This window comes from Stegostoma tigrinum, chromosome 9 (genome assembly GCF_030684315.1).
Source record: "Stegostoma tigrinum isolate sSteTig4 chromosome 9, sSteTig4.hap1, whole genome shotgun sequence".
Lineage (NCBI taxonomy): Eukaryota > Metazoa > Chordata > Chondrichthyes > Orectolobiformes > Stegostomatidae > Stegostoma > Stegostoma tigrinum.
Window position 1 is genome coordinate 21,641,864 of NC_081362.1, and position 17,147 is coordinate 21,659,010.

The 17,147-nt window shown below is 42.6% G+C and overlaps 1 protein-coding gene across 1 annotated transcript in view; it reads left to right on the forward strand.

The window, feature by feature from the left end:
* LOC125454850 (cyclin-dependent kinase-like 4) overlaps positions 1–17,147 on the forward strand; it is a 132,636-nt gene that overhangs the window by 103,957 nt on the left and 11,532 nt on the right. Inside the window, exons 6-9 of the mRNA XM_059648407.1 lie at positions 2,066–2,266; positions 2,363–2,451; positions 16,585–16,641; positions 16,771–16,905. Coding sequence (XP_059504390.1) covers positions 2,066–2,266; positions 2,363–2,451; positions 16,585–16,641; positions 16,771–16,905 — 482 coding nt within the window. The remainder of the gene's footprint in view (positions 1–2,065; positions 2,267–2,362; positions 2,452–16,584; positions 16,642–16,770; positions 16,906–17,147) is intronic.

The following is a 17,147-nucleotide window of genomic DNA, read 5'->3' on the forward strand; positions in this document are numbered from 1 at the left end:
TGGGCAGGACCAGGGAGCATCTCAGAACTCCTTGCTCACTATCTAACTCACTTTGTGCAGTTTTGGATGCTTACAGCATCCCTGCCCACCTTACTATTTTGTGCTTTGCCCCCTCAATCAGATCTTAAATACTCACAATATTTCTGTCATGCCTTACTCTCCAGTGCAAACAAAAAGCCAGGAAGCTTGTCATGGTTGTCAGCAGTCATCAGTTGAAGGAGTGAGCAGTTTTTTGTATGGTACTGTCCTATCTCAAAGTCACACCTACAACAGCACCAGCAGTTTACATTGGCGAACACACCGCATGTGCATCAACCAAATTGCCCTGTCTCAAAGTCAAAAGGGCGTACCTCTGTTAATTCAAATTTGGCAGGGCTTGCAGCATTTAATCTGTAATTAAAGCATAAAGTACAGCAGAGGAAGAGGTTTCAGTTGGCTTAGTTGACTGGACAGCTGGTTTTGCAATGCAACGTGATGCTAAAAGCATGGTTCAATTTCCACACTGCAGATGTTACCATGAAGGGCTCTCTTTCTCGACCTCTCAACTCACCTGAGGTGTGATGACCCTCATGTTAAACCAACACCAGTCATCTCTCTCTGATGAGAGAGTAGCTATATGGTCCAAAAGGACATCTTTACCTTTGCCTTTAAAGCAGTGGGCCTTATTTGGCAAATAAGGATACAGAGTCTGTTAAGCAATGTATAAATGCCCTAAATTGATTACAATTAAGGAGATAATTATTATGTCAGATTTATTCATTAATATACTTTGTTTACTTGATCATGGCTAACGAAAACTAAATGTAAAACATGACCCTTCCTACACCCCTGAAAATGGCACTTATTGTGAGACAAAGCTCAAATGTCTATTGGACAACAATTATCAATGTCTCAGCCCAGCTCCATGGTATTCTTACTGAATTTCTTGACATAGACTCTAGCAAATATCATTTGTTATGGACTAGTCTAAAGCCCCTCAAAATATATCAATGAGATTGCCTAGACCCTAACTGTTATCTTATGTAAAGGTGCTGTGTTCGAGATGTGATTTGGTTGGTCCTCTACAAGGCTTTAAGAAAAACACATTTTATTCTTACAACACAGTTAAAATATAAATGAAAAACAGCATTGGCATAATTTTAATTCTATCAAAATACTTAACAAAATACTATGTATATATGTATATACATATATATATATTTAACTCATTATCACAAACAGTTCTGATATAGCATCATCTCATAAACACACCCTTGGCAAAGGCAAATTCAGCAAAACAGATTTTCCTCATGTACTACCTCCAGTCCAGGAGAACGGAATACTGAAAGATACATTCTACTAGCAGATACAGAAAACTCAAGCTTTTTGCTGCAGCAGAGACGGAGCTGTATCTATCAGTTTCAATTCCATAAACAGCAACAGAAAGCAAAACTAAAACCCAGGGACTATATGAGGCTGACTCCATCCATTCATGCTTCTTTTGTTCAATTGAAAAAAGCTACTCAGGGAGTTTACTCGTTGTTGCTGAAGCAGACATGTCTTCACCATGGGGTCAACACGCCTCTTAAAGAGAAAAGGGACAGAAGATCTCTTAAAGGCACATATCATCACCAAAAGCAACCAAATAAAATCTGGCTCATTGTTGGAGATTCTGAGCATTCAGTTTCTGAATAGTACTAGGAACCTTGTACAATTTCAATGAGCAGTAAACTAAAAAAATGTTAGAGAAAATTGGAGTTACCATAGTCTTTATAAAAGGCTACCTTTGGACCCTAAAGTGAAAAATGTAATGGCAAGATACCTACAATAAGTGCAACTGCTATTTGTTGAAATTGTAAACTATTTCCTTGTATTGGAATAGCTTTTGATTTATAATATTATGACTATGGTAAAATGATTTAAAATATGTTCATATACTTTGTTTAGTTTTGGTTTATGTGATCTTACAACAAGTTATTAATTTCCAACTTCTATGAACCTTCCTGTGGCAGCAAGTCAATTTTTAGACTCCATCTTTAGGCTATATTTCATGTGAAATTATATCAATTTTATTTTTCCTGAACAGTAGGTCCAGGAGATGATTACACTGACTATGTAGCAACCCGCTGGTACCGAGCACCAGAGCTCCTTGTGGGAGATACACAGTATGGGGCTACAGTAGATATCTGGGCTGTAGGTACTGTCTTTGCAGAGCTGGTGTCTGGACAAGCATTATGGCCTGGGAAATCAGATGTGGACCAAATCTACTTGATAATAAGGACTCTGGGTAAACTATTTATCATCATGTAATTATTTACACTCTTTGATATGACTGTGATGCATATGTAAGAATTATTGCATAATTTCATTTATTTTCTTTTAGGTAAACTCATCCCAAGGCATGAGCATATATTCAGGAATAACCAATTTTTTCTGGGTGTTAGTTTACCTGAACCAGACCCTGAGGATATGGTAAGTTGTGCAGTACTGAAGATAATGTAACAACTATTGCATTTTTGACAGTACACATAAACTTGCAAATCACAGTACGCCATTGCAAATATTATCACTTTAAAAGCCAAGTTCTTTTTTAACTACCTGTAAAAAGTATTCTTTATCTTAGTGTAATGAAAATATGCAGCAACCTATTAAAGGGAAGGCATGGTACCAACCTCTGTCTCCCTAGTTTTATCATCATTACAAAATCTGTTTCAATCTCTCATAACTACAGCAAATTTAGGAAAACAACTGCTGCTTGGCCTACTAACTGTATGGCTTTTTGATACAAATGTTTCAACTCAGGTGTTCTATGCACCTGCAAACCCACAAGCTGCTGCCCATAGTCAACCTTTTTGAATCTCTAAGCATAGAAAAAGCACATAATCTTTTAAAGGGACCATGCACTACTCTCCCCCCAGCATTTTACAGATACCAATATTTTACAAATACCAAATTCTAATATCTTACCTTTCAATCCACAAGTGTCTACCCAACTTCAGAACCCCTCCCCCTTAAGAAAAAGTGAACCACTGTTATGAAATGATGGCTTCATTTGCTTTACTAAAACCTCAACTCCATTATATTACTAGATCCATATCTCATTAATCTCGAGTTACACATCTCATACTAATTGTATATTTTATACAAACATTTTTCTTTTAAACCTGTGGTAAAGCATCCGTGATATCATTTTCACGACTTGCAACACGTATAATCTATGAATTAAATGTTTATAATATTATACTCCAATAAAATAATCTGATGTTCTTGTCCTTAAATCTTTCCAGAAATGTCAAAAGATTGTGATTGGTATACACAATCGTCTCTGACATATTGTTTGCAACGTAAACATTAAAATGTCATAAGGCCATTATCAAATTCAGTGCATGGTGGCTCAATGGCTAACACTGCTGCCTCACAGCGCCGGGACCTGGGTTCAATTCCATCCTTGGGTGACTATCTGTGTGGAGTTTGCACATTCTACCTGTGTCTGCACGGGTTTCCTCCCACAGTCCAAAGATGTGCAGGTTAGGTGGATTGAACACGCTAAATTGCCCATTGTGTTCAGGGATGTATAGATTAGGTGGGTTATAAGGGGATGGGTCTGCGTGGGATGCTGTGAGGGCTGGTGTGGGCTTGTTGGGCCAAGGGTCCTGTTTCCACACTGTAGGGATTCTATGAACACTTTTTCAATTGTTGAGTATATTTTTCCTGGTGGATGTCGAGTTTTTTAGAAAAATGACTGATTGGCCTTTCAATTTTGCAGTCATTCTCCTGAAACAACACACCTCCAACACCTTCATCACTTGTGTTGATGGTCACTTTGAAGGGTTTCAAGAAATTTGGTGTGGCTAAACCTGATGTGGTGATTAGCACAGCTTTTAAATTGTCAACTGCCTCCTGGCATTGTTCTGACTACTGAAATTCCATGTTCTTTTTTAACAAGTCTGGCAACAGAGCCACCACGCTACTAAAGATTGGCACAAATTTCCTGTAGAATTCGCTTAATCCTAAAAAATCTTAGCACTTTCTTCTTTGAGGATGGTCTTGGAAATTCCTTGATGGCCTTTGTCTTCATGTTTCTCAGTGCCATCTGTCTGTGTCCAATGTTGTGCCCTAAGAACGTCACTTTTGCCTTCGCGAATTCTGTTTTTGCCAGGTTTATGACCAGCTTTGCCTACCATAGGCTCTCGAACAGCTCTGTCAAATGCTCCATGTGATCTTTCCATGAATGGCTAAACATCACTGAGTCATCTATATAGATGGCACAATTAATCAATCCTGCCAGAAGTTTGTTCATAAGTCTTTGAAAAGTGGCTGGTGCCTTTTTCATTCCAAAGAGCATGACTTTAAATTGAAAAAATACAAAAGCAGAAACTTCTTTTGCTCTCTCCGACAAAGGGACTTACAAGTAATCATGAAGTAAGTCCAACTTTGTGATGCAAGTGGCTTGATCTACTTTTTACACACAGTCCTCCAGTCTTGGAACTGGATATGAGTCAGATTTGGTCACAGTTTTGATCTTCCCGTAACGTATGCAGAATCGTTGAGTACGATCAGATTTGAGAACCAACATGATTGGTGAACTCAAGATAATAAAATGTGAGGCTGGATGAACACAGCAGGCCAAGCAGCATCTCAGGAGCACAAAAGCTGACGTTTCGGGCCTAGACCCTTCATCAGAGAGGGGGATGGGGGGAGGGAACTGGAATAAATAGGGAGAGAGGGGGAGGCGGACCGAAGATGGAGAGCAAAGAAGATTACAAGAGAGTTGCAATGGGAGAGAGATTCCCTGAGGTTGGTCCGGAGGGAGGAGGGTAACTTCTTCAGGTTAGGCATCCCTGGCAGAGGCTTCGCAGTGAGGTTAAAATAGTATCAGAGATAATGGGAACTGCAGATGCTGGAGATTCCAAGATAATAAAATGTGAGGCTGGATGAACACAGCAGGCCAAGCAGCATCTCAGGAGCACAAAAGCTGACGTTTCGGGCCTAGACCCTTCATCAGAGAGGGGGATGGGGGGAGGGAACTGGAATAAATAGGGAGAGAGGGGGAGGCGGACCGAAGATGGAGAGCAAAGAAGATTACAAGAGAGTTGCAATGGGAGAGAGATTCCCTGAGGTTGGTCCGGAGGGAGGAGGGTAACTTCTTCAGGTTAGGCATCCCTGGCAGAGGCTTCGCAGTGAGGTTAAAATAGTATCAGAGATAATGGGAACTGCAGATGCTGGAGATTCCAAGATAATAAAATGTGAGGCTGGATGAACACAGCAGGCCAAGCAGCATCTCAGGAGCACAAAAGCTGACGTTTCGGGCCTAGACCCTTCATCAGAGAGGGGGATGGGGGGAGGGAACTGGAATAAATAGGGAGAGAGGGGGAGGCGGACCGAAGATGGAGAGCAAAGAAGATTACAAGAGAGTTGCAATGGGAGAGAGATTCCCTGAGGTTGGTCCGGAGGGAGGAGGGTAACTTCTTCAGGTTAGGCATCCCTGGCAGAGGCTTCGCAGTGAGGTTAAAATAGTATCAGAGATAATGGGAACTGCAGATGCTGGAGATTCCAAGATAATAAAATGTGAGGCTGGATGAACACAGCAGGCCAAGCAGCATCTCAGGAGCACAAAAGCTGACGTTTCGGGCCTAGACCCTTCATCAGAGAGGGGGATGGGGGGAGGGAACTGGAATAAATAGGGAGAGAGGGGGAGGCGGACCGAAGATGGAGAGCAAAGAAGATTACAAGAGAGTTGCAATGGGAGAGAGATTCCCTGAGGTTGGTCCGGAGGGAGGAGGGTAACTTCTTCAGGTTAGGCATCCCTGGCAGAGGCTTCGCAGTGAGGTTAAAATAGTATCAGAGATAATGGGAACTGCAGATGCTGGAGATTCCAAGATAATAAAATGTGAGGCTGGATGAACACAGCAGGCCAAGCAGCATCTCAGGAGCACAAAAGCTGACGTTTCGGGCCTAGACCCTTCATCAGAGAGGGGGATGGGGGGAGGGAACTGGAATAAATAGGGAGAGAGGGGGAGGCGGACCGAAGATGGAGAGCAAAGAAGATTACAAGAGTTCCCTCCCCCCATCCCCCTCTCTGATGAAGGGTCTAGGCCCGAAACGTCAGCTTTTGTGCTCCTGAGATGCTGCTTGGCCTGCTGTGTTCATCCAGCCTCACATTTTATTATCTTGGAATCTCCAGCATCTGCAGTTCCCATTATCTCTGATTGGTGAACTCCATTGGCTTTGACTTGGCTCTATGATGTCTTCTTGGAGAATTGCTTCCACTTCCTTCTGAATCTATGCTGCTCTGAGACGATTAAGTGTTGTTTTATCAGAACAGCATTCCCTATGTCAACCTCATATACTATTGTGTTAGTCCTCTGCATTCTATTTCTACAGATGTCCTCATAGCACTGCAACAAGTTTTTCAATTCAGTTCTGTGTTCCTGAGACTGTTAGCTCACTTCCTTATTTCATTCTTTAAGGGCTTCCTCACTATTCAATTTGAGGCACACCAAAATCCAAATTTGATTCCTCACTGAGAGCAGCATTAACTAATACCCGTTTCTCCAGTTCTCTTCCCTGTCATAGTAAGATTTCATTTCATTGCTTCTAACTCCACTGCACTTAACTGTTTCTTTGATGAACCTAAATGCTAGGCTAACTTTGTTACAATTTCAGCTTTCTTCTTATCCCTAGTTAAACCCAATTCTAGCCTGTCTGCTAATTCTAAAAGTGTCCCCTTTTTCTGTCTTTTTTGGCAAATTTGGGAAGTGTCTTTGACCCCTCCAAAGCCTCTTTAGCAATGTTAAGAGCCATTTCCTCACTTTTGATTTAACTAACAAGAAGCAACCTAAATTAAACAGATTATCCACTTCTGACTTAAGTTTTATTTAAAGATCTGGAACACTAATCCCCAAATCTTTTTAAGTCTGCTGGGACCTTTTGTACCCCAGATCTGTTCAAATCCGTCCAAACCTGTACAGATCCCAGACCTGATCTGTCCCAACCTATCCAAATCCCAAACCTGAGCCCCCAATCTGTTATGAAATAGAGGTTGACCCCTCTCTGATAACTAAAACTAAAACACCCAGAGAGGAGCGCTTCACCCTATAATCTGCTAAAAGGAGTCTGAAAAGTGATTTCACCTGCTTTTCCACAACTTCTAGTGATTAAGTAAAATAAACCGTGGCACTCACTTTACAATCAACGTGTAACATTTATTCATCTAACTCTAAACAGTGAACACACTAACTAAATTATTAACTAACTGAATAAACCCCTTCTAACTACTAATTATTCCCAAATAGGAAAGATTCTAATAGTATGTTGTTCCAATAAATACAAATGTTTCAATTCAGGTGCTCTGTGCATTTGCAAACCTACAAGCTGCTGTCCACAGACATCCTATTTGAATCTCTAAGCATAGGAAAAGCACATTATTTTTTAAAGGGACCAAGCACTGCCTTCCCCCCACTAGCATTTTACTGACACCAAATATTTTACAAACACCAAATTCTAACATCCTGCCTTCCAACCCACAAGAACGCTACCCAACTTGGCAACAGTCATCAATTTCTAAGTTCTTCCCTGTCCCTCTTCTGCTTGTAGATGAGGGTGATGATACTGTTCCTCATTGATTTGCACATTCTACTTGCCAGAAGCACAGTGTTATTCACCTCCAACAGACCCTGGCCAATCAAGGCCCATAGAGTTGAATACAAATTGGCTGCTAAGCTGTCACGTCCAGGAGTTTTTTTTTCAAAGGACTCAAGGGCTTTGGTCAACTTATCCAGAGATAATGGCTAGTCTAGCCTCTTCTGTGTGCTCTTATATGAATAAAATATATTTTTGCAATCCAAGAGGTTCCTCTTCATGAAGAATGTCCTATCAACTGGCCCTTCTCCCTCCACCTTCTTTGCAGTCACCCTGACTGTGTCTGGACACACTGGACTGGGGCTTGTGCACTTGTAGTGGTCTTAGCTCTGGTTGGCTGTACATTGGATTGGCATTAGGCTGAAGCCAGGATAAAAATTCACCAATAGCAGTTTAGTTCAATTAGCAATTCTCCAAAGTCTAATCATGATCTGGTGACAATCTTGAAATCACTTGATGAATGCAACTTGGAACTTAGGCTTGATCTTATTCAACAGGCTGAAAAGCAACCCTCAAACCACAAAATTTTTTAATTGCAAAAATATGCTTTGCTCACAAAAAAAAGCTTTGTGTACATCCATAGTTACTACAGTTTGGTTCTGCATAGCCTTTGTACATGAGGAACAAACAAACAGTGGAGTTTGACTTTCTCAACAGTTACAATAAGCCCAAAGGCATTTCTTAGCTATGCATAATACTTTTTACATGTATTTGAAGCATCAGAAGAGTCTGATACTGCAACTTATCAGAGCCCTTTTGTACTTTGGCAGATGGTGGGCTTTTCCCACTGCTCCTTGACAGCAGCTGCTTCCGGGCATTCATGTATCTCCTTAACACATAGTCCTGACCCTTGGAATGGGCCAGTCTGCAACACTCAGCAGAGGTCAATTCTTTGCACTGGAAGACCAACACATTTCGGTCAGACCAAGGAGCATTTTTCATTGTGTTGATGATTTTGGAGGCGTAGTTGATGTTTGTCTCAGTGTGTGTCCCAGGGAACAGCTTGTAGATCACAGAGTCCTGCATCATGGAGTTGCTTGGGATCCCCCTCAGCAAGAACCACTGCCTCTGCCTTCAGACTTCCCTTGCATTGGCAGTTTCCAGAAGGAGATGTATGACAGTCTCTTCACCAGTGCAGCTGCTCAAGGACAGTGACGGTGAAGCACAAAAACCGGGCTAACATGAAGAATCGGACAGGCAGTACCCTTCTCACCACTAGCCAAGCTATATTTTGGTGCTTGTTGGAAAGTTCTGGTGATGAGGTGTTCTGCCAAATGATTTTGACAGTCTGCTCAGGGAACCACACAACAGGATCCAACCTCATTGTTCCCCAACCCTGCACGGCCCGTTTCTATCTCCTTCCCAAAATCCACAAACCTGCCTGCCCTGGTCGACCCATTGTCTCAGCCTGTTCCTGCCCCACCGAACTCATCTCCACCTATCTGGACTCCATTTTCTCCCCTTTGGTCCAGGAACTCCCTACCTACGTCCGTGGCACCACCCACGCCCTCCACCTCCTCCAGGACTTCCGATTCCCTGGCCCCCAACACCTCATTTTCATCATGGAAGTCCAGTCCCTACACACCTGTATTCCGCATGCAGATGGCCTCAAGGCCCTCCGCTTCTTCCTGTCCCGCAGGCCCGACCAGTCCCCCTCCACCGACACCCTCATCCGCCTAGCCGAACTCGTCCTCACCCTCAACAACTTCTCTTTCGATTCCTCCCACTTCCTACAGACAAAGGGGGTGGCCATGGGCACCCGCATGGGCCCCAGCTATGCCTGCTTCTTTGTAGGTTACGTGGAACAGTCCCTCTTCCGCACCTACACAGGACGCAAACCCCACGTCTTCCTCCGTTACATTGATGACTGTATCGGCGCCGCCTCTTGCTCCACAGAGGAGCTCGAACAGTTCATCCACTTCACCAACACCTTCCACCCCAACCTTCAGTTCACCTGGGCCATCTCCAGCATATCCCTCACCTTCCTGGACCTCTCAGTCTCCATCTCAGGCAAACAGCTTGTAACTGATGTCCATTTCAAGCCCACCGACTCCCACAGCTACCTAGAATACACCTCCTCCCACCCACCCTCCTGCAAAAATTCCATCCCCTATTCCCAATTCCTTCGCCTCTGCTGCATCTGCTCCCAGGATGAGGCATTCCACTCCCGCACATCCCAGATGTCCAAGTTCTTCAAGGACCGCAACTTTCCCCCCGCAGTGGTCGAGAACGCCCTTGACCGCGTCTCCCACATTTCCCGCAACACACCCCTCACACCGCCCCCCCCCCCCACCACAACCGCCCAAAGACGATCCCCCTCGTTCTCACACACCACCCCACCAACCTCCGGATACAACGCATCATCCTCCGACACTTCTGCCATCTACAATCCGACCCCACCACCCAAGACATTTTTCCATCCCCACCCTTGTCTGCTTTCCAGAGAGACCACTCTCTCCGTGACTCCCTTGTTCGCTCCACACTGCCCTCCAACCCCACCACACCCAGCACCTTCCCCTGCAAACGCAGGAAATGCTACACTTGCCCCCATACCTCCTCCCTTACCCCATCTCAGGCCCCAAGATGACTTTCCACATTAAGCAGAGGTTCACCTGCACATCTGCCAATGTGGTATACTGTATCCATTGTACCCGGTGTGGCTTCCTCTACATTGGGGAAACCAAGCGGAGGCTTGGGGACCGCTTTGCAGAACACCTCCGCTCGGTTCGCAATAAACAACTGCACCTCCCAGTCGCAAACCATTTCCACTCCCCCTCCCATTCTTTAGATGACGTGTCCTCCATGGGCCTCCTGCAGTGCTACAATGATGCCACCCGAAGGTTGCAGGAACAGCAACTCATATTCCGCTTGGGAACCCTGCAGCCCAATGGTATCAATTTGGACTTCACCACCTTCAAAATCTCGCCTTCCCCCACCGCATCCCAAAGCCAGCCCAGTGCATCCCCTCCCCCCACTGCACCACACAACCAGCCCAGCTCTTCCCCTCCACCCACTGCTTCCCAAAACCAGCCCAGCCTGTCTCTGCCTCCCTAACCTGTTCTTCCTCTCACCCATCCCTTCCTCCCACCCCAAGCCGCACCTCCATCTCCTACCTACCAACCTCATCTCACCTCCTTGACCTGTCCGTCTTCCCTGGACTGACCTATCCCCTCCCTACCTCCTCACCTATACTCTCCTCTCCACCTATTTTCTTTTCTCTCCATCTTCGGTCCGACTCCCCCTCTCTCCCTATTTATTCCAGAACCCTCACCCCATCCCCCTCTCTGATGAAGGGTCTAGGCCCGAAATGTCAGCTTTTGTGCTCCCGAGATGCTGCTGGGCCTGCTGTGTTCATCCAGCCTCACATTTTATTATCTTGGATTCATGCTCTCATTTTTCTGCAGGGTCTTAATGATGTTTTGTACTGATCACTTCTTGACACACATGTGGTCAAAGGTGTTTCCTTTACAAACCTTTCTACGAAGGACAGATAATATGGAATGGTTCAACTACTTGGAGCATTCTGGGGCACCAAGGCTAGTTCCATTCTTCGCAACACTGCGGACTGGTAGAACCTCAGAATGTAGAGACACTTGATGTGTGCTTTATGCAGCCACACACATGTCATCAGGATGAACGTTATATTGGATATGTTACTCTATTTATCTAAAGCTTTGTAGATTGTGTCACTGCAAACAAGTCCTATCTTTGACCTCCAGATGCAATGCAAGATAGCTTGGGTGACTGCAAAGGCACGGGTTGGAGAAATAGGCAAGACCTGATGACCAGGTTTTTACCTGCAATGGAGATGGAATGATGCTCTCATAAGCCCTGTTTCCGCCTCACTTTTGCGATATTCTCCTCCCAAATTTTCATATTTAGAAACGTAAACCACATCAGGGATGCAGCCTGAGGGCAAAACTTTCAAATTGCAGTTTTCAGTAAGTACAATAGATATGCATGTTTCACTATGATGTGCCTCAAACATTTTCAATGTTGTCAACTTACAATATACATTCTTTGTGAGGCCCCAGCATGAGGTGTATTACAGTTCCTAGCCCCATGGCGTAGTATGTAGATTGGTCCTAAGCAGTGACCTTTTCCCATTATGCCAATGCAAAGGTTTCTGCAAACTTTAGTGCTGGACCTTGAAATCTGCCAGCCTGCAACACTCACTCAAAGGCAATTACTTACACTGGAAGGCCAGTATGTTTCAGACAGACAAAAGACCATCTTTCACCAAATTAATGGTCCTCCAGGTGCCATTGACATCTGCCTCAGTGTGTGTCCCTGGAACAGTTCATATAACATAGAGTCCTATGTCACAGAATTGCTCAGGATAAACTGTGGTAAAAACCATTGTATCTCTGTTAAGACCTTCTTTGCAAAGGCGCATTCCACAAGGAGGTGAATGGTGGTCTAACCCCACTACTTCACATATGAGCAGGATCTGACATGGAGGGTTTTTCTGACCACCAGCCAAACTATCTCTTGGTGCTTTTTAAAAATCTAGTTTAAGACCATAACCATAGGGGCAGAAATTAGGTCATTTGGCCCTTCAAGCCTGCTCCATCATTCAACCATGGCTGAAAAGTTCCTCAACCCCATTCTCCTTCTTTCTCCCCATAACCCTTGATCCCCTTGATAATCAAGAACATATCTATCTCAGTCTTAAATGTACTTAATGACCTGACCTCTACAGCTTTCTGTGGCAGTGAATTCCATAGATCCACTACTCTCTGGCTGAAGAATTTTCTCCTTAATTCCATTCTAAAAGGTCTTCCCTTTACTTTAGGGCTGTACCCTCAGATGCCAGTCGCTCCTACCAATGGAAGCATCTTCCCCACATCCACTCTATCCAGGCCTTTCAGTATTCAGTAAGTTTCAATTAGATCCCTCCTCATCCTTCTTAACTTCAATGAGTATTGTCTCAGAATCCTCAAATGTTCGTCATATGTTAAGCTTTCCATTCTTGGGACCATTCTCGTGAATCTCCTCTGATCCCGCTCCAGGGCCAGTATATCCTTCCTGAGATATGGGGCCCAAAACTGTACACAATACTTCAAATGTGGCCTGATCAGAGCCTTATAAAGCCTCAGTAGTATATCCCTGCTTTTATATTCAAGTCCTCTCAAAATAAATGCCTTTATGACTACTGACTCAACCTGCAAGTTTACCTTGAGAGAATCCTCGACTCGAACTCCCAAGTCTCTTTGCACTTCAGACTTCTGAATTTTCTCCCCATTTAGAAAATAGTCCATGCTTTTATTCTTCTTACCAAGTGCATGACCTCACACTTTCCCATGTTGTACTCCATCTGCCACTTCTTTGCCCACTCTCCTAACCTGTCCAAATCCTTCTGCAGCCTCCCCACCTCCTCAATATTACCTATCCCTCTACCTATCTTTGTATAATCTGCAAACGTAGCCAGAATGCCCACAGTTCCTTCATCTAGATCATTAATATATGGAGTGACAAGTTGTAGTCCCAACACTGACCCTTGCAGAACACCACTTGTCACTGGCTGCCATCATGAGAAAGACCCTTTTATCCCCACTCTCTGCTTTCTGCCAGACAGCCAATCTTCTATCCATGCTAGCACCTTACCTCTAACACTATGGGCTCTTATCTTACTCAGCAGCCTCCTGTGTGGCACCTTGTCAAAGACCTTCTTGAAGTCCATGTAGATAACATCCATTGGCTGTCCTTGGGCTATGCTGCTTGTTACTTCCTCAAAGAATTCTAGCAGATTTGTCAGGCATGACCTTCCCTTGATGAAACCATGTTGACTTTGCCCTGTTTTACCATATACTTCCAAATACTTAGAAATCTCATTCTTTACAATGGATTCCTATTTCAGTTTATATACATAAATCTCTTGTTCAAAACCTTCAAATCAATTAACAGAAGACAGGTACCCAAGATAACAGGATGACCACCTGTATTTTTAGCCTGAACATATCTAATGGGAAAGTATCTGAAGTCTTTAAGGTCCGATCAAAATGATTAAAAAAGACATGTGTCTTTCAATATATAGTTAATATATTACCGTAATCTATTTAATATCATCTGTGATGTAAACGTATCTGTAATCATTTGTCAGTGCATTCATGGTCCTGACAACAACTTGATTTATTTGATGCTTTTAATGCCACAAAGCTTGCCAAAGCACTTCAAAAGTATTAAAAATGAAAATTTAATACTGAAACACAGATGAGATATAGAGTTGGATTACCAAATGCTTGGCCAAAGATGGACATTTTTAAGAAGTATGTTAAAGGGAAATGAAGAAGTAGAGAAAGGCACAGATGTTTTATTTTGGGTGGGGGTTGCGGTAAAGAGCTTAGACGTTTGACAGCTTCTGCTGATGGAGTGATTAAAATCAGGGATGCGCAAATAGTCAGAATTAGCTGAACATGGGGATTGAGACATCAGTTGGATGAGATAAGGGCAATGCTAGAAAGAACTTGGGTTTACATCGCAACTTGCACAACCTTGTGAAGCTCCAAAGCATTTCACTGTCAGCAAAGTATATTTCAAAGTGAAGTAGCTGCTTGTGATATTGGGAAGTTATGAAATCAAGTGCTCTCCTATTGTGGCTGAAACAGGATTGTTAGCAACAACATGCATTCATTCCCAGGAACCCCTTGTCTACAAATAGGTTCAAGCATTGTCCTTTTCTTGAATTGCACAGGGCACCTACAGTTACCTCCATTGTTTTCTCCATGGCAATGTCTTGGCCAGTTGAAGTTTACTTGCTAAGCAATTTCTGCTGTGGTACAGATTGTTGTGGATGTTTGAAATTTGGCATTCTTGCATTTGTTGTGATGAGCGTAAGATAAAAAGCTTTAGCAGCAGGTCTCTCTTTTCAGCCAGATTCGCCATTAGGAATGATGGGGTGGAATTGTACATGCTCAGTGGAAGGCATTTGAATGGCTGAGTTGGAATCAATGACTATGTGGAAGAAGTAATCATCTAAAGCTGACTGGTCTTTTGTTTCTCCCTGTGCACCTTTTTGAGTTCTCCTAGGTTCAGACAAAACAAACTTTAAACTTGTTTGTTTTTGTAAAACAAGAGGTATCCCATAATGTGATTGGAAGCTACAAACTTGTGGATTAGATAAACCAGGGTCAATAATGGCTGACAGAATTAGCTCTCAGGTTGTGTTGAGCCTCAAAGAGGTCTTTTCCCTCTGGTTCAGAAGCATGAAGGTGACACGATGGCACAGTACCTCACAGCCCCAGTGAACTAGGCTTGATTCCAGCCTGGGGTGACTCTCAATGTGGAGTTTCACATTCTTGCTTGTCTGCATGGGTTTCTGCTGGGTGCTCTGATTTCCTCGCACAGTCCAAAGGTATGCTGTTTAGGTGGATTGGCCATGCTAAATTGCTCATAATGTCCAGAAATGTTCAGGTTTGGTGAATCAGCCATGGTAGATGTATCGTTATGGGGAGAGGGGTGGGGTCTGGGCCTCGGTGGAATGCTCTTCAGAAGGTTGGTGTAGAACTGATGAACTGAATGGCCTCTTTCCACCCTATAGGGATTCTATGATTCTATATATACAAACTAATGAGCAAATCTGTTAGATTAAACCACTTTGAATATGTATGGATGGATGCAAACTAATAAGTGAATCTATTAGCTTAAACTATTTTATGCAAGAAAAAATTAGTGAGACTCACTGCCTTGTCTTCATGCTGGGGACTTTGGACAGCTGGCATTTAGAGCTCCATCACAGATTTCATGGCACTGGTCTCATGAACCCCTGTCCAATGGTGAAGATCCATGGCCCTGGTCTCATGACCCTGGTTCGATGGAGAAGTCTCATAAGTGGGACAAAATCCTTGATGTTAATACTATTCCTGTAATGTGCTGCATCCTCATTTTGTAGTACTTTCAGTACCTTTCCAGATATTCCATTGTGTAGAAAACAAGTTGAAAACATCTCAGTATGATTCCAGTTTGACTACTAAAAGAATGGTTCCCACAGACGATCAAGGTTATGCAGTTACCTCTCAGCCAAAACAGGCTACTTTTTATACTCAGCCTATTTTTTTGTATTTTTCCACTTTGCTTCAATTGCTTGTTATGATGTCCAATTAACCCTTAACTAATTTGGAGATACCGTTTTAAGCTCAACACTATCCCACCCCCTCGTCAATGATCTACCTCAAGGTCAGATTTTTAGTTTACTTCACGTTGAGAGTCCCATCCTAGCTCTTTCCAAACATTTGCCTACATAAAAGTGGCCAGGCCACCAGAAGACTCTGATATCAGCTCAAGAATGCAGTGTAGCCCAGTGACCTCGATACAGGGGCCACAATCTTTGTGACCTCTTTTGTGACTTGGTTCTTGACTCCTTAGAATTGTTTATGCTTTATAAGAGAGAAATAATTAATTCTGTGCCAGTTAATTCAGTGACAGTTTTATTCTATCATTGAAGAAATTATTTATTAAGGGTCTTTATTTCGTACAAAGTCCTATCCAAAAGACTGTTTTTCTGACAATGAAAATTCCTTTGGTATTATACATGAGTAGAAGCCTAACTTTAGTGCTAAGATTTTGGAGAGGAATTTAAACTCTCAGTTTTGTCACTGAGAAGCAAGAGTGCTGGTAACTATGAGTGCCAGCATTTTTGGGTCAGACCTGGCTGGTTGCAATCACTAAGTTGTTACAATTAGTTTCAATTTATGTGGAACAACATTGCAGCTTGATTCAGCATTCTTGAGAAAGAAAGGGAAGAACATTAGCTTTTATTTGAGGTATTGCACCTGAGGTGCTTTAATCTAGAATTTGACATTGAGTTAATGGAAATTGCAACAGATTTTAATCAACATTTTATTTTGGTAATCATCATTATTTGGATACTTTTAAAGTACACATATAAATATTAAGAGTTTGCTGAAAAATGTTTTTCTTATTTCTGATCAATTCTTACACATTACAAAAAAAATCTGTTTTTAGGAACCCCTAGAAGATAAGTTTCCAAACCTAAACCCTCATGCTTTGACATTCATGAAGGTGAGAATTATCTGTTTTCTTCAGTAGAATATATAGTACTTATCAATATTTTGCTTCCTTTGAAAGTTTTATTTTTCTCAAAGTATGTATTCTTATAATAAATGATTCTTTGAGTCCATTTTAATTCAGAGTTGTTTGAAAATGGATCCAGAGGACAGATGCAGCTGTGAAGACTTGCTTGAAAATGCATACTTTGATTTATATCGAGATGAAAATGAAAAATCCAGACAATGGCTTGATGGCCGGAATCGAAAAAGACAGCAGGTACTGATGAGCTGCTTTAACCCAATTTAAAATGCAAAACAAATATGGAATGAAAAGAAATAGGAAGTGGAGAAATGGCATTAAATTTATACACCATGATGACACAATGAAGATCAAGCTAACTCATCACCTTGATTTGTTAATGCATAATCAGATTTATGAAAAGGAAGAATGCTCAAGGTAAACTGATCACAACAGTGGTAAACTGCAATAAAAAGAAAGTGGCTTTTATTGATTTGGTA